Source organism: Solea solea, chromosome 1 (genome assembly GCF_958295425.1).
Source record: "Solea solea chromosome 1, fSolSol10.1, whole genome shotgun sequence".
In the NCBI taxonomy this organism is placed as follows: domain Eukaryota; kingdom Metazoa; phylum Chordata; class Actinopteri; order Pleuronectiformes; family Soleidae; genus Solea; species Solea solea.
In genome coordinates, this window is record NC_081134.1 from 29003851 (window position 1) to 29027764 (window position 23914).

The following is a 23914-nucleotide window of genomic DNA, read 5'->3' on the forward strand; positions in this document are numbered from 1 at the left end:
TGTTGTGTCTCGTCTTTTACAGAAACTAGAGTTGGACCGCTTCATGCTCTACGCTCACGGACCGGATCTGTGCCGGGAGTCAGACCTACGCCACGCCATGGCCAACTGCTTTGAAGCTCTTATCGGTGAGTTTCCCCCGCGACGAGCAGAATAGGAAGTGGAATTAATTTTAAGTGGACTAAATATGTAAATGTGTTCCTAAAAAGGTCTGATTTACATAGTCTGAAAACAAATACTGTCCCTCGCACTCTTAGTAGTACCACAAAAGATAGCCACAGCTTTAATGCTCCCGTTTCAGTGAAGTGGACTTTTGCAGCAGCACGCGCACACTTAATCTGAGATGCTTTTGTGCATAAATGTGTAGAATTTGCCCGCTAAAACCCCATGTGCTTTGAATAAAAGTGAATCATTTAATAGTTTAGCTCAGGTTTTTCGAGTATTAAAGTGTGTAAACAGCTGCAGTGGGATTCCCGTTGGAGACATTACGCTGCTATATTGATCTCAGGAGATGGTGGTTTGACCTCTGGCCGTGGAGGCAGTCCCCCAGAGTCTTGCTCTCCTTTACCCACACCAGACGCATACAAAAGCTCGCTATAAATCTTGATAACAGTTCAGTGATAGACTTTGTGCAGTGATTAGGACCCAGCGCTGGAAAAACCACAAACACAATCTCTCAGCAGTGGTGGTGGCGTTGGGAAAGATCTCCTTCTCCTCTCTCCACTCACGAAACCCACAGGCAGCACCACGCTAAGCCTCGCTCCCGGAGCGAGAGCTGCAGAGTCGTCAGCTTTCCTGCTTCTTATCACCATCTTGATTGCACAGGAAGATACAGAAAGAGGGTGGTGTTAAAGAAATCTTTCCCTCCTTCCCTCTGCCTGCACCAGAATCCAGCAGTGAGCTAAGAACGGCAGGGGGGTGAAAGTGCTGACTGGCACCATGGCCCTCTATCAGCCCCCGGGGGCCCCTGTACTTGTTACGGGTTCATTATCGGCACAGATGAAGTCATAATCTATTCTGTCCCGTGGCTCGTCACTGCACTCATCCGAGGAAGGTGGCAGGGCCACGACACTGGCTGCCTCTCTTCATTTCTTCCTCTTCTCTCTCTCTCCTGTCTGAGATTTCAGCTTGAAGGGGTAGTTCAGATTTTTTGAGGTGAGGTTGCATGAGGTAATGGTACTCGGTCAGAGTGTGACTGTGTTGAGAGACGGGGGCCCGCTCTCACTGAAAGCGGTGTAACTGTCATTTTTTGAACCGCTCACTCCGCCATACCAAAACCTATAGAGAAAATCAACGATTTTATCACAGCACACGGGGGTTGTTCATCCACTGCTGCCTCTATCAGTAAGTTCAAGTGAGTCATTTTTGACACTACAGCATTAAAAATCCTCCATTCAGATTTACCTCAGTGACACAAACTAACCACACGAGGCAGCAGTAGACCAGCAGCTCCTGTGTCCCTGTGGACTAAAATCACTGATTTTCCCTATGGACTTTGGTGCAGTGGAGAGAACGAATTACAAACGTCTGTTTCCTGAGTGAATATACTAGCATACATTGACGTGAAGTGATGAACATGTTATCCAAATGGCCTAAAAAATTAAAAGATTTTATTAGGTGTGGCTTTTGTTAAGTGGCTAAAATCCCTGCCGGCAGCCATGTTGTCACTGATCGCGGGCCTCTGTCTGTGACTGACTGTGTGTCCGACGGAACCTCAAGAATGTCTTTTTAAAATGTGATGGGATTTTTGCGATAAGGGAACCTGTGAGAAAACTGCTGTCAGAGAGTGCACCCCGTGGTGAAGGGGTTTGGATTGGTAACTCAAAAATATCACACGCTTTAGGGGACACAGCATGCACACGTACATACGCGCCGATCAAAAAAAGAAAAAAGTTACTTGAAATTGCCCGATGACTGATGTGATGTGTCTCTTTTTACACAGAGAGGTTTTTGTCATCTTTATTTCCGTTTTCTCAAACTCAAACGCCGTCTTTTTAAAACGCTGTCGGACTCCCTCTCTCTCTTTCTTCCCGCTCCCCACCTCTCCCGCTTCTGATCAAGACTTTGGGTGTTGTTAAGGTGAGAGATGATGAGTCATCCTGTCACTCGTAAACAACAAACTCGCACGTGCCTCAGGGAGATACCGGGGGGGTCACGCGAATGCTGTCATCTCCTCCTCTACCCTCGCTTTTCTCTCTTGACAGAGACGTCAAACTGCCACTTTCCTCCCCCCCAAAAAAACCAGGCTCCACGTTAAGCGTCGCTGTCTTGTTGTCGCTTGCCTTTCTTCTTCCCTTGTGCTTTGCACGCACGGCGAATTCAAATCATCCGTTTCCCCCGTCAGAGCCGTGCCGGGATGTGACCCGCTCGTAATATTTCTGCGGCCTCTGCAGATCGCTTTAACGGCTTACCATGCATGTTTTCTGACCTTTGTTTTATTTGTTTCTCCGCCGTGCGGTGACCGTTGAACCTGGTGCCGCGTCGGAAATGGCAGATAATCTCCCGCTTTGCATGTGCAGAGCTTTTCTCTTCACGCGGCAGATGAAAATGTGTCTATCTGCTCGCCCCCAGGGCTGTGGCTCGAGACGGAGAGAGAGAGAGAGTGGAAGGAAAGAGGGAGAGAAGTGGAGGAATGGAAGGCAAGGGCATCTGCAATGCAAATGGATGCCCTGCAACCCTGAATAATTCAAAGTGTTGAATGGAAATCTTGCTTTTCTGATCCTCCGTCATTAACTTCTGCCGGAGTGGGCCATTCTCATTTTGGGCTCTTTTGGCCTGCGCTCCTCCCCTACTCTACACCCCCTTTCCTCTCTTCTCTCACCTCACCCTCTCTACTTTTTTCCCACTAAAAACCTCTCTCTCCACCGCTTATTCATAAGAAACTCAGTGTGCCTGTTGCCTCTTCACTGATAAGCCACGTCGCTTCCCTCCTTCCCAACTGTTCGAAAAGAACGGTTCGATAAGAAAAAGAGGCCTCACTCTTTTTTTTTTTTCTATGTGTGGCTCTTAATTTCTCTGTACAGTTGATGGGTGGATTATATGCTGCCAGCAGCCATCGGGGATACAGATGGTGAACCTTTGTGAGGGCTCTCTTCTCTAAGCTCTCCTTGTTAAAAGAACAAAAAAGAAAGGATTATCTCTCACTTGCTGAATATCAGATTTGTACACAATACATTCACCGAACAAGTGCTGCCTCCTTTGTTAGTCGCAGCAGTGGTGGAGTGGAGTTTTTTTTTCCTCCTTCACCCAAAGCAGTCACGTTTGTGACGGACAAAAACTCGGGGAAAAACTTTGTCCAACATTCAGAAATGCCAAAAATGTGTCAGCATCAGCAACCTCGCTTTGCCATATTCGGTAGACATACTCCTGATACATGATACATCTATTATGTCAACCCGAAATTGGACAAACAGGTGCCAGAGGCTGCTGATGTAAGGGGGCACCGTTGAGCTATTATCTTATTTTTCTGTTACTCACTCGTGTTGCAAAATAGCTAAACTGCGCCCCCTGATCCGATTGATTTGTACCACAAACCCAATTTGTTATGCACGTGTGCATTTATATTTTATTTCAGCAGTTATTCTTATAACATGACGGCTCTGAAAGCGTTTTACATCACGTGCGTCTGCGCATGATTTCCGAAAATATATTATTTACTATACTATACTAGCCCTGCGATGGACTAGCGAACTGTCCAGGGTGTACCCTGCCTATCGACCGATGGAGCTGAGATTGGCACAGCACCCCCCGCGACCCTCTGGTGGAGGATAAAGCGGTAGATGATGACTGACTGACTATGGTATACTACGTTGATATCAGCGCAATATCAACTGTTGAGGAATATTTAGATTATCTGTCTGTGTGCATGTCCTCGCACAGAGCGAGACTGAACATAGGAGCTCAACTTCGCAGCTGAGACACAATTAGATTGCTGCCGTTGTTGCGGGTGAGTGCACCTGCAGTTATTAAACAAATCAATTATTGGACTAAAACATTGAATTATGCCAATTCTAATATGATCATGTACTCAAAAGAGACGCAGCAATATAACAAAGACAAGTTAGCTTACCGTTTTCATATGATATGCCATGTTTGTAGTCGAGCTGTGATATGCAAACTGTTGCTGGCAAACTTTTGCATTTTATCGCCATCTATTTTTGTAAAATGCTGCCACACTGCCGATGTCTTTGACATGGATGTTAGAGGAGGACTGACTGTTGCCTAAAATGAAATAAAACCACCGGACGTTCTTTAATCTTTCTGTCTCCTGTGGCTTGGGCTAATCCAAAATGCTGAAAACAAGGGGGATGTTCTCTGAAGACACGCTGTTACCTGTAGAACAGGGGTGCTCTGAAAACACCCCCAGTAGCACTTGGTACATTCCTCCAGATGAAATCAAATTAACCATAGACTGTATGAAATTAACACGCAAAAAGTCGACTTATCAGAATTTGAGTCGAACCAGAACATATCGACTCATAAGTCGACCGGGACTTTACAGCCCTAGTGCTGAGTCATTTCAAAGTAACAATTTCTTCAAATGTGTAGCAAATACTGTTCTCCCAAAATGAAAACCCAAACATGACTGCTTTTATTTACATCATTATTATTATTATTATTATTTACAGTCAGTGCTTAGTGAAGTTCTAAATGCAAATGGATTGTACCATTATGTCAATATTGATGTAAGGTTAGTGGACACAGGAACTGTTGGGGCTTTTATGTGTCCAGCAGTGAGCTCGCGGTCACTGCTACATGCAGCACTAGTTATTATTTCTTTTGTTTCCTCCTCCTCAGCATCTGCTCCCAGGCGTAAGTTGGAAAGTAGGATGTTTGATGTGACAGTGCATTCAACCTTCCTTTGCATCTGCCGTGGTGGAAATTCTATTTTCATGTTTAGGTTCTGTTTATTTATTATTTTTTTTCTCTCTTCCATTTTAATATGTTGCTCTCTGTGTCCGTCTGCTGCTTCAGCTCCCACTGAGCTGAGAGGGAGCAGCTTAATATATTATTTGATGGATTAGAGGCTGAGCGTTTTTGAATAATTCATTCTAGGTTATTAATGTGACTGTCAGCCACTGGTGTTTCATATGCCCCTGACTCTGGCTTTTTATTGGACACTGAAAGCCCACAGACATTGGAATTCTATTCCTAAACATAACAGTGTACAGTCGGCGTGGCTGTCTGAATTAGACTGGTGACAGATGTGGAGATTCATTAGTGGCCGATTTTCTCTGTCTGTGACTGATATTCTCTGCACAGCGCTGGGTAGACAACTTGGTTAAAGTTTGTTCTCTGTGTTTTCTCTGACTTTGCTGTGAAGTTTTTATTATTTATTTATCAGTTTTGGGGCGGCAGCTCAGATTTAGTAAAAGGCCCAGCTCCAGTGAATCTCGAGGTTTCACCTGTTTGTCGGGCGCTTTTTTGTTGAACTACAATTATTTGTTGTTTTTGAGTGATATGGCATCAAAAGGAGTCATATTTCAAGTTCAACTTTTAAGAAACTTAAATGGTGAGACTGCCAATTGTATAAAATGAAAGGACTCTTACGCTTAAAAGTGCGCCAGAGAACTACGGTGGCCTTCGTATACCAAGCAGATGTTGCTTTTCTTATGGGGCTTTTCCATTACGCAGTTCTAGCATGGCTCGGCTCGACTCTACTGTTTATTTCTTTGCTTTTCCCGTAATGGTAATATCTGACAAAACATCACAGACACCCACACTTGGCTGAAATCAAACAAATGCACATACATAAATGCCCTTAATAATAGACTTTTCTCTTGTTTGGCACTTGATCTCATCGATGGGGGGAAGCTATAAAAAGTAGGGGAAAACACTGTACATTCAATGTAAGCATTGTAAAGAGCAATATAGAGAGCATTCAAGGTGACCTGATGGACAAAATGGTAAGAAAAATATGTCCAGAACAGCTGGTCTTAGGTTCAGATCCCAGTGGACTGGACGGACCATTTGCCATATACTTTGCCCTACATTTCCTTCCCAAAAAATGCCTTAAAATTGCATTTTAGTTATATATATATATAATATATATATGTATATGTATATGTATATATATATGTATGTGTGTATATATATATGTAATATATAATATATATATATATAATATATAGTGTATATATATATATATATATATATATATATATGTATATATATGTATATATATATATGTTACCTGATGTTCTGAAGCTTTTCTCCCAATACTAAATAATTTACAAATTGGACATTAAGGAGCTGTAAGTGAAGACCTCCAGCCAAAAAAGCCGTAATAAGGAGTTCCTCTTACAAGGATTTGTATGAGCTTGGATGGTGATGATTGTGCCGCAGTATGAGCTGCACAGGGATGATAGCATGTACCTGTTTGCTGAGTCGGTTGGACGTCCGCTGTGTGCATTCAGTACGCCGGCGTGCCGATGGGGAGCGGACTGTGAAGCATACATCTCTGTTTAATGATTGCAGCAAGTTGTGCGATTGATTGAATCGCTTTGGGGCACACTTTTTGCACGGACAGCCTCCTTGTCAGGAGTGTTCTTGCTAGAATTAACTGCATATCTTGGTTTCTTCATCGATAGGCCCCTTTGATTGACACCAAAGGTGCTGCTTTGTGATTTTTAATACCGTTTTAAAATCCCTGGAGGCTTCTCCTGGTTTTCTCCTTGCTTGCGTTGCTCCCCCCACCACCTCCTTCCTCTTTGAAAAAAAAAAAAAAGAAGAAGTTTCCTTACAAGTAATAAGAATCAAAAACTTTTTGAGTTTTAACGACTTCTAGGCCTCCGTTTGGGGAACTTTACAAAATTTGCTGTGTCATCCAAACATGAAGAATACCACCTCCAGGCCACACCCTCTCCCCACTAGCATCATAACATGAATGCGTTATGAGTTGGGCATGAAATACATAGGAAACTCAGTCCTTTGAGGGAGTTCTTATCCTCCCACAGCTGGTCTTCAGAGGAAACATCTGCTGTGTAGCACTGTCATTGAACCCAAGTCAACATTATGGTTAAAAACCACAAATCTCCGCGCTGCTGCTTCCTGTGAAGATCCTCTACCCCCCCCCCCCCCCCCCCCCCCTTTCTCCAGAGAGAGAGCAACCACAGTGAGACACTCGCCTCATCAGGTCATGATTACAGAGGCCTCGCTCACTGATACACATCTGCAGTTGTGTGCTGGGTATATGGACTTCAGGAATATCTAGATTTATGGGTACTGGTTTATCACTGTGGCATCAGTGACAGCTGTGGGCATAGACTCGGGTTGTCCAATCATCTATCTGTGTCCCATTCTTGGTAACGCAATATCTCAAGAACGCCTCGAGGGAATTCGGCACAAACAATCTCTATGAGACAAAGATGGTCGTCAGAGCTTGTGAACGTAATGTCTCAAGGAGACTGGGACCAAATCCTTCCACATCTGGCACAAATTAGCACTTGGATTCAAGTAACAACTGGATAGATATTGGTGGTCGTGGTCATCATCTCCTCAAAAATCGTTCTTTTTGTACTTGTAAACAGGATACATCAAGAATCTTTTGAGGGACCCTTTTTGAATTTGGCATAAGTGTTCACTTGTTCCAGAATATTTTAAGGGGGAACGTCTTTAAACTTAGAACGACTATTCACTTTGAATCTAGAATTTTTTGAGGGAACCTCTTCAAATGTTTGCTTGGACTCAAGAATGAAGTGATTAGATGATTAGACCACAAAAAAAATTGCCTCTTTAAATATGATGTCTGGAAATTTTAAGAAAAACTTCACTTTCGCTTTGATTAAAGAATGAACCAGTTAAATATTGGTGGTCCAGGTAACCATGTCCCCAGAAACCCTAACCACGTTTCTGATAAATCACGAACAACTCCAGAAAATCCTTTTAGAATTTGGTACAAAAGTTCACTTGGACTCAAGTTTGGCCTCATAAAAATGTGGTAGTCAAAGATCTTTGTGATTCCACCAACCCCTCTTTTTTGTTTTTTTGTCTTTTTTTAATGTACCACAAAAGACCTTTCAAATTTGGCTCAGTTGTTGACGTGGATTCCAGGACCTAACTGCTTAGATGTGGGTGTTTAATGATCAAGGCCTCAAAAAATGTCTTTTCAAAACAAGCAATGCGTGTTAAAAGAATATAGATTTTTAATACATACGCCAATTTCACTCTTTTATTATTTAACTCAAGATTTATAAAAGGAAAGAGCCCTTTAAATGAGTGCGTTTTCTCCCCTGTGGCCAAGTGGGCTGCTGGGTTTTGACAAAGTTGTGTCAGACTTAATCAAATTTCACGAACATTTGGGCAATGGCTGCTTGTAATTTCCCTGTCCGTTTAGAAGTAAAGGACCTTCGTCTTTGTGCGAGGCGGTTTTGTTTGTGTTTCTTTATGGGTTTCGGTTATGTCGCGCCGCATCTTCATTGTGTGTCTGTGTATGTGTGTAAATGGCCTGTTAGCCATCTGAAAACAGTTCCCGCTGCAGATGATGAATCCCTCATATGTTTTTGATGTCGTCCATGAAAGCGGCGCACGCGTTTAGACTCTGCAGCCGCTCCGTGCCCCATTTCCACCGCCTCATTTATGCACATAATAAAAACTGCTGCACGATTGTATACCCAATTTGCCAGGTGGTTATTGCTTTCCAAATTGAATGAGCCGCCCTAAGTGTGATGGTTCGAACTGGTACGCAGCTTAAAGGCACTGTGATGGTTCCACTGATTTAGAGACAGTAGAAGAATAAAAAAACAACAGAACACACACACAGAGAGAGAGAGAGAGAGTTTGACTTGTGTAAACAAGCTGGAGACGAGAAGTTGAATTTTAGAACGCAGGGCAGTTGATGGCCGATGATTGATGCTGCTACTTTCAATGAATCTGTCCATTATTTCCTTGATGAATCAAGTCCTACATCTGTGATGTTTTAGTCAACAAACTATCATCATATTGTTTGTATTATATCATTTTGTCTTCAGCACATTAATTGGTATATTTTTATTTAAAATCCAAAATGATTTGTGGTTTTCTGGGTGACCCTCCTCCAAATGTTTGTCTTCACATAGTTTACAAAGAGCGCCATCTTTTCTGCCGCTTTCCTTGCGTCTTTTCCTCCATGTTGACATCCGGGTAGATCAACCTAACCTCCATACCTTGCTAAGATTGGATCTCTTATTAGTATTCCTCTCTTCTGATTTTTCCTTTTAGTAGTTTTTATTCGTTGATTCGTTGTCACATCAGCTCTATTTTTATTTACTTAACGTCTCTTTTTCATCGCCGATAAAGGTTCTCGATGAACTGTCGCTCATAAACTGTTGAGACGCAACTTCTTCACCAGTTTCCCGAAACCTGGGAAACAGAAAACTCCCCGACAACCTATAGAAATATAGAATGTGCAGACATAGATTTCTTTCTTTGTCCCTTGTCTTGTGTGTGTGTTTGTATTTGTTGACGCACTCATACGTTCTTACCAGAGTGTGTAGGCGAGTGACAAAGAGGACACTGTGCTTTTGTTCCCTCTATGCATGAGAGGCTTTCCAACGTGAAGCTGCTCCTCTCTTTGTCAGTATATGTATGTAGTAGCGTATGCATGTGACTCACTCCTCAATTTGATGTTTACATGACCTTGGCCACTTCCATCTTAGCGTTCCTCCTCCTCCTCCTCCTCCCCCCCGACGAGAGGGAGGTAAATCTACTCGGGGGAAACCCTGAGGTCATTCTCGCCAAAAAAGCAATAAAAATGCACTCCTACTTTTTAATAAAGCAATTATAACTCATTGCCGAGTTCAATTAATTTTAAGTTTTCCATTAAGAGGAGAAGTCTGGAATTGGCTCTGCATTGCTAGAATTTTTAACCATGACTTTTCACCGTTGCTTTAAATGTGTGTGGTTTTCTAATTTAAAGTTTGACATGTTACAGACATTATCCTGCACAATTTCCTGCAAATATCCCCCCACACACACACTCTCTCCCTGATTAAACTTAATTATATTGATTTTTATCTTTTTATGTATCCATTTGAACTAATTTTCACCTGTTTTTTTGTTTGTTTTTCCCCCTGCAGGTGCCGTGTATTTGGAGGGAGGTCTGGATGAGGCGCGGCAACTCTTTGGTCGACTACTTTTCAACACTGAGGTAAATTGGTCAAACTTTGTTTGTGTACCACTTTTTTCATGGTTATAAAATGTATCTTAACATTAAAACTCATCAATTCACAAAAACAAATGCAAGAAGGAATCTTTCAGAATAGAAAATATCACAAAAAAAGAGACAGTTTGCAAATTAGGTAACACTAGAGGCACGTGTAAATATAAATATCATATGTAATCACATTTAACAGTACAATTACTATAATAAACAGACTTAAACATAGATGTAGATCTGTAAATCATATTTATATAAAAAAGAAAACTTCTGTAAAAACAATATAAATATGAATAAAGTGATCAATGGGGGTGGAGTGGCTCAGTGGTTAAGACCGGTACCCTGTGTGCGAAAGACATCCTGGTTGTAATGGTTGCAAGTTCGATTCCACCCCTGGCTGATTGTACTCAATTCCATTGTAAGTCGCTTTGGATAAAAGCGTCTGCGAAATGACATGTAATCAATAAATAGATGGAAATTCAATACAAGCCAGATTTCAATTGAAGGACTCCTAATAGGACTCGCTAGGGACAAGGACGTTGTCTGTTATCCCTTTAATGGTTCTTCTGTCCCTTTTAAAACCACCAAAAACTGAATAAAAAGTTAAATATGGCACTATATAAATAAGTAATACTCAAAAATAATAAAAACAAAAGCGGGCCCAGATTGAAACCTTGATGAACTCCACACCTTCAACAACAATGAAAGAAAGTGGATAATTCCGCAAGCAATCGGAAGCAGACAGGTTTGTACTTCTAAAAAGAAAACGGTGTTAAAAACTGCAAATTAAAACCACTCTTCAGGTCAAACAGGATAAAATACTGTTGTTTTTACCCAGCCTCCTGTTACTGCTGCATCTTTACAGCGATGACCTAACCTGAACTCTACAGACACAATCATGCAATCAAATGTTTTTTGTCATTATTTTCTTTGAAAGTTAAGGATTATACTCCCTGTTGTTGTTCAAATTCAAAGGGAAACGATCTCTCCGTGTCGAATCTCAGTTTTCCAGTAACAGAGACGCAACTCTCATTGGAAGAAAGTGGAAGAATGTGGAAGAAAGTATTGTAATGTTTTCACCAAATCTCCTGAATTCGTTCAAGCTTGCACACTTTTGTTCACATATTGAGGCCTTTCCTAAAACTCGGTACCCTTTAGATCTCACCTAATCTCACTTTATCCTGCAATAAAAAAAAATTGTACGAGCCGAGAAATTTTGAGCGTGCGTACCAACATGCACAGCAGTGGAAAAAATATGAAAAATAAGAATTACAAAGAAGAAAAGATTAGGACAAAGCCATGGCAGCAGAAACATGGTTCTTCATGGATTGTACAAAATGAAGTGGAGGTGTAGAACATTGGTGTTTGAGCAGGATAACTGCTGTTGTGTAGGTGTGTGTGCATGTGTGTACAAGATCCGTGAGCTTGAACAATTGATGAAGGGATCATTATTTGCGTTTATCGCTGCAAGGAATGTTATGAATCAATTAAATGTTGGCAGCGGGCCGGGTTATAATTGGCCGTCGAGGGCAGCATTGTAACGTTCAACCAGCGACTCCCACACACTACAGTGTGCGCGGCGATCAAATTCAAAACATGTTTGATCAGAATCGGTGGTCTTTTGAGAAACCCGGATCAGAGGCGCCGCGACGGACTCTTTGAAAAACATCACACCACACAAAACAAACCTCGGCAGTGTAATTATTAATTAGGAACTCCGGCTGGCATTAAAGTTTTATATTTCCCTGGTTCAAGATCATTTAAATGTTGAGCTCTTTATTTTTGCAATTTTCTTGGACTTGGTTTTTTTTGTTTGTTTTTTTGAGTAGCCAGCAATTGTGTTTTTTTTTTTTTTTTGTGCTGAGTGTGGAGTTTTTTTTTTTGATTTCTAAGGCTGTACCGTCCTTGGTTTGTGTTTTACTGTCGCCCTCTGGCCATGACAGCAGTTATCAAATGATTGAGCTGTCATGATGTGGAGGTCTTTCTCTTGCTTGCTCCCTCTCTCTCTCTCTCTCTCTCTCTCTCTCTCTCTCTCTCTCTTTTTCTTTTGTTTAAGGTTAACAGATTCTCATACAAGGAACAACTCTTTAGAGATGATGATGAGGGGGCCATGCTCATGTGAGGAAAAGATAAAAATAGACAAAAAATTCAGATATTTAACGGGATTTCTTGTCTTGTATGAAGTACCTTACAGGGATATCAGAAAATGACTTTGGCAGAAGTTGAAATCACTATTTATAAAATGACCTAAGTACAGAAAATGTCATATACTTTAAGACTTTTACTTAAGTATCAAAAGGCATTTCAAAAGCATATAAACCAGTAGGAGTGTGCACGGTTGTCTCAGAGCAGATGAGTTGCTGAATTTAAATTTAAATTTTAGTTACTTTTTTTTTAACCTTTAACAACCAGTTTTAATCACTCAGATTCGTTGGGGAGATGACGTCAGAAAGGAGAGATTTTATCAGGCTTTATACAGGCTCTTTAAATAAATTCACCCCCAAAAAATGTTAAAGGTTTTGCAGTGCCAGAGCATGAAAATCAATGAGAAACTACAGATACGGATCAAAACCTGCTATCAGGATATAAACCAGAAACTTACACATGCAGGTTTTGTCTTTTTAAAACGGAGGAGCATCAAGCACGTCAACATCCGCTGGCTACAGAAGATGTGCCTGCTGTTGTTTGTCTCTCTTTGATGGTCTCACTGATGATCGGACACGGCGTCCAGGTGTTGGTTTCATCACTCACAGACGCAGCAGACAAGCGAGAGAACGAGGCGAGTGCATGATGAAATTTCCAGATTGAGCGTCGCTGCACGTTAAGTGTCCAAAGACACAAGGACGAGGGGTATTAGCAGCCTGTTTTCCTCAACACAACAAAGCAATTCAAGGCGATGGTACTGCTGTTACATCTTCCAAAAATTGTAATTGATATTATATTAATGGCATGGGCTGCTTATCGTTGTGGACTTCCCGAATAGATTAGATTCCGATTCAAAAAGTCCAGATTGAGTTGAATTTTTGATTTGATTTGATTCAGTATGATTAATTTCAGGAAAAATGCTTAAAAATTCTGAAATTATTATAAAATATTGTTTACATAGAAATGTACCCCAAAGTGGTTAAATTATTGCACTTTTTTTTTCAATTTGACTACACAGTGCAACTCTACAGTACTGTGATAATTAAAACTTGAACATTTAAAACCATGTCATGTGACACAAGACTATCGTGGTCACACAACGCAAGATTCTTTCAAAGTTGATTTAAAGCCCTCTGCTGGACCATGTGGTAATTGCATCAGACAGTCTGATACACTTTTAGGCTGTTAGGGTTTCAACTCAAATGGGTTTTAAGGTTCAATTTTTAACTTTAAAAAGTTTGAACTAATTAAAGCATTTCTGATAAAACTGACAGAACTAGTAGATGGTGGGTAGTATACAGGATGGCGCGTCAACTTCGGAAAGTGTCTGGAAAATTGAGTTTGCTGTCCACATACGACAAAGGCAGTGGGCGATTGTCTGGATCCGATGCAATCACAACAGCAGGCGATGATGTAAAATATTCAGGAACTGATTGGCTTCTTGCTTGAGCTTGCTGGAGGAAGAACACTTGCCCACTCACAATTAACCGAAGGCTTTCCCGCTGTGTCCTCACATGGGTTTAGTACGATTTTTTTATTTTCTGGAGCAACTTTTGCTGGCTCGAGCAGACAATGTCAAATAAAACTTCGGTGTACGTCTGAAATTAGATGTAGATGAAATAACGGTTGATGGTATCAAATAGTAATAATAAAAGCTTTTATGACTAAATCTCGGGATATTAGATGACTATGGGAACAAGGACACCCGGCCTCAGAGATGCAGACAGAACCAGACTGGACCAGACAGGAGATAAACAGTTCAGCACTTAAGTAATTAGTGAGATCTTAAAATCAATTCTAAATAGAAGGCAGTAAAACCCCCATGGGAGATGTGAGGTCTATATTCTTTCTTCTAATTAAAGGTGCTCCTTCAGTGTTTTGAATGTGCTGGAGAAGTGAGAGCTTTGTAGTGTGAGCAAGAAAACATGGAATTAAATTGGCTTATATTACACCAGAAATATAAAAGGCCAAATATTAGCTTCTAGTAAAACTACTCTTGACACTGGCTTCTGTGTCTGCATAGTTTTTGCTCACGTCAACTAAGCAGCTGTGCACAAAATTCATACATAGTTCATTTAAAATTGTGGAACAGTGGAACCAAGTACAAACAGGTAACTATAAAAAGAATAACAAAAAGAAACACAGGCCCAAAATAGAACCTTGATGAATGCCACACCTACGATATTAGCAGAAAGATCAACACAAGAAAAGTGTTGTTTTAATGATTTTTTTTTTTATGCAACAAAGAAACCTGGAAATATTCACAATTGAGAATCTTAAAAACTGGAGTTGTTAAACTATTGTTTATAATGATGAATTATAGATGAATCGTTACAGCCCTATTAAACATACTTGGAAGAGTGTGAATATCAAAAAAGAAAACAAGGCAGTATCTCAAGAGTGACCTTGGTTTTTGATTTTATGGAAGTTTTTATCCATATGCACTGTGAGAATGGGGACAAATGCCGTTTGTTTTTGCATATGTACGTTTGTAATTATTCACTTTATTCTCTGTGTGTGTGTGTGTGTGTGTGTGTGTGTGTGCGCGTGCGTGCGCGTGCGTGTGTGCGTGGGGCCTGGTTTGGAACCACTGCTCTGTTATGACGAGTCCACTCCGGAGGTAGAATTCAGAATTGATGACTGAAGGCAAAGCGCAGGCGTGTAGCTTCCACGTCAAGACCTCAGCCACACAAACAGTAGCCCTCTCTCCCACTCTGCTCTCTCTGTTATTCCCTAATTGGTATGGCATTCGTGACTGCAGTTCTTTATTTCCATCCCCTTGTTTTTCTCTCAACACGTCACCTTTGCTAGCACTGGTTCCCCAAACAACGGGGCCCTCGTCGTTCATGGAATCTAGCTTCATTGCGCACACACACACACACACAGGCCCTGAGGAGACAGCAGATCCTAATTTGCTAATGACGTTACTGTGTGTGGGGTTTTCAAGCCGCTTCTCCTTCAGGAGGAGCTGCTCAATTGCTCCCAACCTGGATGTGATAGCAGATCGCTGTTGCTGCCACCGTCACGTCCTGAGGGGAGTGTCTCTAGCGAGGAGCAATCGCGATAATAGCAATGACGAGCTCACCAGTCGCACCCATCGGCTAATCTGTTTGGGTTTTTATTAATGCCACTTTACAAACGCCCAGTCTGGAGAAGGTTGCCCTGACAACTGAGAAATGGGTCACCATGGCAGTGCAATAGTGGCAGTGCAATCCTGGTTTAGTGTGGCGTCGGAGCCAGCTTCCTCCCACTGCTCTGTGTGTGGTGCCAAGACGGGTTTTATGGCAGATGGCTGACAAGGCCAAAAAACTGATTTTAGCCACTTAACAAAAGACTCACCTACTCATATCTACATTCACTTTAGTGTAGGCTTTCCGCAAATGTTTGCTGCTTTATGAGACAGCCTTTTATCTGCAATAAATGGAATTTTGTGTAAGCCGTTTCTGTCTCCCCGCACCAAAGTCCATAGAAAATATCAGCGATTTCAATTCTCATGACACAGGAGCTGCTGCTTAACTGCTTCTTCACTTTGGAATGTTTGTTTTACTTGGGCACACTGAAGTCACACAATGAGGCAGAATTGGATCAGCAACTCCGTGAAGAATTGGATCAGCAGCTCCGTGAGTGCTGTGACGGTAAAATCGCTGATTTTCTCTATGGGCTTTGATGCAGGAGATGGGAACACGGGTTTCAAGGCGACACAAACTTACGTTTCCCCCGTTGGTTAAAGCGGCAAGATACAGCGACAAAAGTTATCGTTAAACTCATCAAGTGAGCTGTGTAAGTGGTTAAAATATATAATAATTCCAGCCATGTTTTCAGTGACCACATGCTTTTCTGTGAACCTGATACAAACTGACTTCAAACAGCCTGGACTGTCACTTTCATTTTAAACCAAAAGTCCAAACTGCATATTAATCAGGTTATAAAATCTGCAGAGAATAATTATGACTTTTTAAGTGTGCTAGACTTACGTTATGCTCATAATATATTATATCTACAGTATATCGTGACATGAGACGAGATAGGATCTCAGATTTTGGATATCGTCGCATCATGATGACTTTTCCTGGTTTTGAATGCAGTTCCATTGATAATCATCCTATTTATTATGTTGAATAAAGTGAGGAAATACACAAAATATGATATACATTTAATTTTAATCTAATTATTTGTGTTGTAGCGGAATTTGACCACATTTATAGTCATTTTTTGATTGTTTCTAATACGGTAATTGGTGTATTTTACACTGGTTGTCACTTTTCCAGAGAAATGTGTGCTGCTTCATAGCCCCATATATTAGGACATCCAGATGTTATTTATAAGCGCTAGATTTGATTTATATCATAATATATGGTATAAAAAAGTATTTTGTTGTACGAATTGTTTTCCCTCCCATTTAGCCCAGCCCTAATTCAGACTAGACACTTCTATATTAATGCTTTATTTTCCAAAGGGTTGGTGTCATCATGATTTTTTTTAGCGTTTAAACAGCTAATATTTTATGGAATTAGAGCTGTGTTGATATTATAAAACAGCAAGTTATGAATTGAGCAAAAAAAAAAATTAACTAAATACACAAATTGCAATTAAAATATTATAATATAATAATATACACTTTTTGTTGGCAGTGATCAGGATTTTTGCTCGCGTTTGCACTCTGAACTTGTTGTTGTTCTTTGTGCTCCCTGGGTTTTTGTTTGCGATTCTGATCATGGCTGTGGAAGCTGCCTGCTGATTGGCTACCAAGTTTTGGAGCGACAGCTCGATGGACCGGAAGTAGTCACAGGCTTGGAGTTTCTGTCCGTCCCGAACTCGTTCCCCCAAAGTTTCCTCCACCGCAAATTACAATAAATAATAATTGTAATTTAATTTTGCTTCTTAAAAAGTGTTGTTTGATAATAATGACACCAATCTAATTCCTTTAGTGTGAGTGTACAGACTATCTTTGATTTGGTAATAGCATGCAGAAGGAAATCATAGGCCTTTATCCATGCAGGAACTGTGGAGCTCTAAAGCCCTCCACGGTAACGCACGTCGACACTAGTTTTCCCACATTTGGAAGATCACCTTCACTCTCCATAGATGGACACCCACGTTGTTTTTTTGTTTTTTTTGGAGTTACAACCGCTTTCATGTTGGCATCGATCAGCGGCGCCATCTCTCCATCGATCTCCCCGCTGCACTACTATGTTTGATGGATTGATTGGCAGCCTGGAGCTAGAGACCAATTTGTCAGGGAGCAGTGGACCTTGTCAGAGAAGAGCACCATTATGTCCCAATCATGGACGGCCAACGGTCCCAGGGGTGTGAGGGGGTATATGTGGGTGTGTGGGCTGAGGGAATAAAGGTGTTGTCTTCTCACGGACGACTTGTCAGCTCCCGAGTATCAGCAGGACCGAACGCTGCGTCTCGTTCCGCTTGAAACCCACCTTTTAAAGCTGCCTCTTATTTTCTACTCTTATTACGAGTGGGTTGCCCTGACACTGGAAATAAACATGTTTGCATATGTTATTTTCATTTCTCTCTCTTTTCTCCGTTCTCCAAATGGCTGTGATTCAATTCAACTGCTGCACATGATGATTTGTGCCCCTAGTAATTATACCTTCCTTGTGCTGCTGAGAGGCAGAGTAGAGGGAGAGAGAAAAAAAAGGAAAAGTCTGTTGTTATTCTTAAATCCCCTCTCGATGCTGGCTTAATCATTGTCTGCCTTGTCTTTGGAATGGCTGTAATTGAAACATTAGCTGTTCGACTCTATATACAGCATGTGGGCGGATCACGTGCGCCCCGTGGATAGATTTTAATCACGAGGCAACTTGTGTGCACTTGACATCCCTCTCTCTTTGTTTTTAGTCTCTCTCGTCTGCCATCCTTTCATGACTCGTTTTCCCCGTTTGCCTGAACATGCGACAACTCGTGGCGCTCGCTTTGGTGTTTATTTTGCGGCGGTTTATGTCGTCTCTCTGTGCCCAAAAGCAAGTAATTTGTGGAGTGAGTGCTATCGACTTTTCTTCAAGTGATGCCTCCGCCTCGACAACCTAGAACTGTGGGTGTTACAACTCAACTCATGCAAAGAGTTAGTCAGTTTAAACTGGTGCAGTACTTGCTCAATATGTACCTGTTTCTACCAATATTAAACACAAGAGCAAACAAACAACTTTTCCATTATAGAGTTCTAGCACTACTCTAATCAGTCATTTTCCATTACTTCATAGTTCCTCCTCGAAGTGGGCGGAGTCGTCATAGCAACAGCTGCGTGAAACTGCCGTGACATGGTTTCATACGCGACACAAACCCACAAACTAGTGACTTTTAAAGCAGTTGTTTTTCGGTGTAACTGAACTGATGATTCAGTCACTGAACGTGGTTGTGATTGGGCTCACGATTGATCGCCAGCTTTCAGCAGTGCTGTCGCTAAATACACCAGACTCCTCTGTTCAATATTGACATTTTAGACATTTCCTTTGCTAAATGTTGGAGATTAACGCATGTTTTCAGGGATTTTGAAGTCTTGATCTACAGTTCGGCATTGTGCGGTTTGATTCTCGTGTCGGGCGTCGCACTCATGACTCTTCCAGTGACAACGCTCTCTGACCAATAACATTTTAGTATCGGCTCAGCTCGCTTGGAACTTCGCCAGAGCAGGTACCAAAAAAAGCACTGAGTACTATCACTAATGGAAAAGCTAAAAAAAAAAAACTCAGTGGAAATAATGGAATAATGGTGCTGTTTTGCTCACCTCTTAACAACCAACAGTGTTCCAGTTATTCTGCTTCCGAATTGGAAATTAGCCAAGTTGAAATGTTAATACTGCCTTTAATTTATTGGGGTTTTTTTACAGTCTGGTGCTTTTATGTGATATTTAGGGTTCACGGATTTCCGATCCAGTAATTTTTGACGATTGAGTATCGTATTGGCTCATCCTTATTATAATCGACTTTTTTGACTATTTTTTTAATAACTTAAAAGAAGTTTTCACGTTTTTCTGCTTCCTAGTTTTGGTTCCTTTGCTCTATATAACAAATAAATCATTAAAAAACTGAATCATTTTGGTTTGTGGACGAAAAAGAATGTCGTTATTTCCACGTTCTGACTTCTCTCGTGGTCCAAACAAGTACTTGGATTAATCCGGAAAGAAAATAAGACCATGTATGTAGATATGGTGTGAATTGAGAAGAACCCGTGCTCCACGTTTTGCTTTACACCTGCGTTGAACTTGAGCTGAACTGAGGACGAGGAAACCAGTCGGAAGCGTTTGCTCAAAACCACTATTGACCACTTGCATGAATTTTGCATTGGCTGCTCAGGGCGAAGGTCGGTAACTCGCCACGCAGGCAGGTCGAGGAGGACGTGAGGCACTGTTTTTTTGGTGCCGCTGACCACACACGACCAACAGGCCAGAGCCAACACTTTAAAGGCCCAAAAAACAAGCCACCTCTGACTGTCGTCGTCCCTGGCAACAGCTTTAGAGCCAACCGCTGTGTGTGTGTGTGTGTGCGCGCACTCCATGCTTGATTTTGCACATATTCTGTGTGTGTCTCCAGAGACGACACACCTCTGAAAGCCAGATCACATAACCTCTCCTCCACCCCCGGCCCCCACCATCACTCCCCAGTGGGTGGTCGATACACAGACCTGTGGCTCTGAAAATGAGATGCTGACTCATTTGCTGTTATTTCGCCGCTTCCCACTGGAGCTGCTGATGGCACCTTTGAGTTACCCGATGTACGAGAGTGGCCCCCGACACAAGCGCCCATCAATGGCACATCAACAAAGTCTCATTGTTTTTTTATATTTTTTTATTATTATTATTACTACAGTTATTTCCTTCTTTTTTTGGCTGCAATAGAATAAAAAAAAATATAACACGTTTTTATTTTCTAATGTTGAGAAATAGACACTGCTGTGAATTTGGTGAACAGCAGGTTGTGTAGGCCGAGAAGCGGAGTCTCAGAGGGGCTTTTTGAAAAGTAGCACGTTTTTTGAGCCGCAGTCATCTAGGTAAAATAAAGTAGTGCAGTGCAGATTTGTGATGTAACGTTTTTTAACTGACTTGTTGTTTCCCATGTTAATTTCAAGCCAAACAAGATCAACTAAACGCAATAAAAAGAAATTAAATATCTTCATCCAATATATTCTGATGTATAAATTATATTTCATGTCTGAAAAGGAGAAAAAAAATACTTTTTATATCCTACAGGTTATTTCACGTTAAAAATTAAAATAAAGCTGTGCCAACCCCTAATACAAGTTAACATACTATACATGAAATTTCATTCTTTCTTTCCTTTTTTTTTACAAATTAGACGTATAAGAAATATATATGCTCAGACTAAAAACAGTATCTTGAAATTTAACTTTTTAACTTTTTTGAACTATGTTTTTATTGATTTTCAATAAGAACATATAAACAAATTCCCCAAGTCCATATCTTGGTAACAAATAAGGCCACTCAATTCTATCAAACGTGTGTCTAGCATCTAGAGAAAGAAGTGCTGTATCCCTGGTATTAGTTTTAGAGTGAATTTTATTGAGGACCCTTCTAATGTTATGAAACCCCTGACGATTCTGTATGAACCCATTCTGATCACAATGTACCAAAGAAGGGATATATGGATCTAGCCTTTTAGCAAGGACTTTACACAATATTTTTGTGTCTACTCCCATAAGACTAATAGGCCTGTATGAGGAGCGGTTAGTTGGTATTTTCCCAGGTTTCAAAATAAGGATTATTGTAGCGAGTCTTAAAGTTGGTGGTACTATGTCATTATTAAATGACTCGTTAAACATATTTAAAAGTGGGGTCAACAGCTGCTTCTGAAAAGTTTTATAGAACTCTATTGGTAGGCCATCAGACCCTGGAGCTTTGCCTGAGTTGATGCATTTAATGGACTAATGGTTCTTCCATCGTGATGTCCTTGTCCAGGTCTTCCTTCACCTCCTCTGTAAGTGTTTTAAACTGGAGTTGATTAAGAAAGGTATCTCTACAAGGAGGAGAGGAAGAGTATTCTGACCTATACAGTGATTGATAGAATTATTTAAATGTATTATTAATATCTTGAGGATCGTTTGATATCTCCCCTGACTGAGTAGTTATGCCATTAATGGCTCTTTCAGATCGTATTTTTTTAATTCTCCAAGCTAATAATTTGCTGGCTTTTTCTCCCTGATCATAAAAGGCCTGGTTCAACCACAATAAACTTTTTGCTGCTCACTTGCAGACACCAAGTAGGGGGAGACTGTTGAAGGTTCTCCATTTCTACAGAAATGGAAATGGGGGAGTGATCACTAATGACTATACAATCATACCAACAGTTCTTAACTCTAGATACCAGTTCCTGTGATACTAAGAAATAATCAATACGAGACCTGGACTTATGTGAGTAGCATGAGTATTCCTGGGTATATCTGGGTGAAGTTTTCTCCAAAGTTCAGATAAGTTTAAGTCTGTGATGTATTGTAATATTGTTTTTCTAGATAGTTTTTTATGAGGATCACATTTTGTAGAGCGGTCTACCCCACCGATAATATTTAGGCCATACAGTGAAGACAAAGTTAAGAAGAAATCTTAAAAAAATGTTGGGTTGTCCTCATTAGGACCATATATGCTGACCAAATTCAATGCGAGAGAAAGGATCCTACCCTGACCAAAAACAAGAGGAAAAAATAAAAAAACAGACATAAAAACACATAACCTTTGAACCCCCCCTCCCCTTACTTAAACTAAATAATGTAAGGGAAAATACCAATCCACACTAATGAGGAGTGGTTTAACTGTGAGCACTTTTCTCAGGCAGCCCATGCGGCGCCCCGCAACTCGACCTTAACATTCAAACATTTATAGTCCTAAAATGATAGACATGAAGCATAGTATTATTAACGCTCCTTAATGTAACTACCTCAGTGGCCTGTGTCAAATAAACAAGTGTATAAAAGGTACATAAAATAAAGTGTCCACCAAAATGGTAGCAGCAGTTTTGTATGTAATCAAAATAAATGAGAAAGTACAAAATATATGTAAATCTGACTTAACAAAACCTATATTAAACTAAAATGCACCTAGATTGTCCATAAGAGCCCTTCAGTAGTTACCTATACTCCTCGGCATTTAGAAGATTTTAGGAGTTTGGGAGAATGTTCTCAGCTTCTTCTGGTGTGGAGAAAAGGATCATCTTCCCATTGTGTAGAGCTCTCATTTTGCAGGGACGTAAGGTGAATCCCCGAAACGTTCCAGCTTCAATGAACTTTTTCTTCACTGCATTGAATGAGCTCCGTGCCTTCATGGTTTCCGCTGATAAATCTTGTGCGAAGAAGATTTTGTGACCATCGTGGGTGAGGGAATGTTGTTTGGATGTGTTGAAGACCAACTCACAATCTTGGAATCGCAGGAAACGAATGATTACAGCTCTGCTCTGCTCTGGTCCGGTCTTGGTCTCGCCAGAGTGCGATGTGGTCTTTCCAATGTGAACAAATTGTTGGCGTCGAGTCCCAGCCAGACCGGCAGCATACGCTGGATGTAATCGGTCATGGGCTGGGCCTTTTCAGTGCTTTCGGGGAGACCTACCAGTCTTAAGTTCTTCCTCCGAGCACGATTTTCCAGGTCTTCCGTCTTCGACTCCAAACAAGCCGATGCGTTTAGCAGCGTCAGTGAACTCCATTTTCACACTCTGCAGGCTGTCTTCGGTGTCAACTATGCGCCCATCTGCCTCCGTGAGCCGCTTAGCGTTAGTGGTGATATCTTGTTGAATATCCGTAAAACTCTTTTGCACTGCATCGACAGAGCCGTTCATCTCAACTATGCGTCTCTCCTCATTGTCAAGTTTTTCCCCAAAGTCATTGAGAGTACTTATTTTGGTGTTAATCGCAATGACAGTCTTACGAAGAGACTGCAGCTCATTTAGCACTGCAGCTAAGTCATCCCGTGGGCCGCCCGTCTCGTTAGCATCATCAGCCACCGCAGTAGTTGTAGTTTTGGGTCTCTGAGAACCACGGGATCGGGTGCTGCTCTCACAGTCTTTAAGTGTCGTCTGTTTAGACATCTTTTAGAACTTTTTAGAAGGGTTAATGACTAGGACTTTATAAACTTTTAGCAGAGTTGCAGGGAGCACTCATTCTAAGCTGCCATCTTGATCGGTTGCTCAACAGCGCCCCCCAAATTTAACCTCTTTAACTTCTTAAATTGTAAAAAAAAAAAAAAACATTTGTAGAGCATTTTCTTTACGTTGCCCGGTAACAGAGTCAAAATTGTTGATTAATTGAGAGTTGATAAGTAATTGTTGCGGACCTTAATTTAATTGCGTTTATAAGTTTTTTTTAAGTTAGTAAAAGAGCGGTGACATAAGGAGGATTGGAGAAAAGTTAAAAGCAGTGGTTCCCAAAGTGGGGCACCCACAGATGTGTCGCAGGGGGATATTTTAGGGTCACACAAAAAACATTTTGTTGAGATTTATGCAATGGAAAAATTACCAAACTTCTCCTTGAAAATGGTGCGTTTTACCAATTCAGATGGTATTAGGTTTTACTAATATGAGTCTCTTGTCACGATATGAAATTGTGACTTGGCTCTTGTTAGTTCTCCATCTTTAAAATGTGGGTTGATGTATAGAAAATTTGGGTTTAAAGCAGTTTGTGGCTTTT

General features: G+C 41.0%; 1 protein-coding gene across 1 annotated transcript in view; it reads left to right on the forward strand.

Moving 5' to 3' along the window:
- drosha (drosha ribonuclease III) overlaps nucleotides 1-23914 on the forward strand; it is a 121395-nt gene that overhangs the window by 57909 nt on the left and 39572 nt on the right. The window contains exons 22-23 of the mRNA XM_058649343.1: nucleotides 23-125; nucleotides 10053-10123. Coding sequence (XP_058505326.1) covers nucleotides 23-125; nucleotides 10053-10123 — 174 coding nt within the window. The remainder of the gene's footprint in view (nucleotides 1-22; nucleotides 126-10052; nucleotides 10124-23914) is intronic.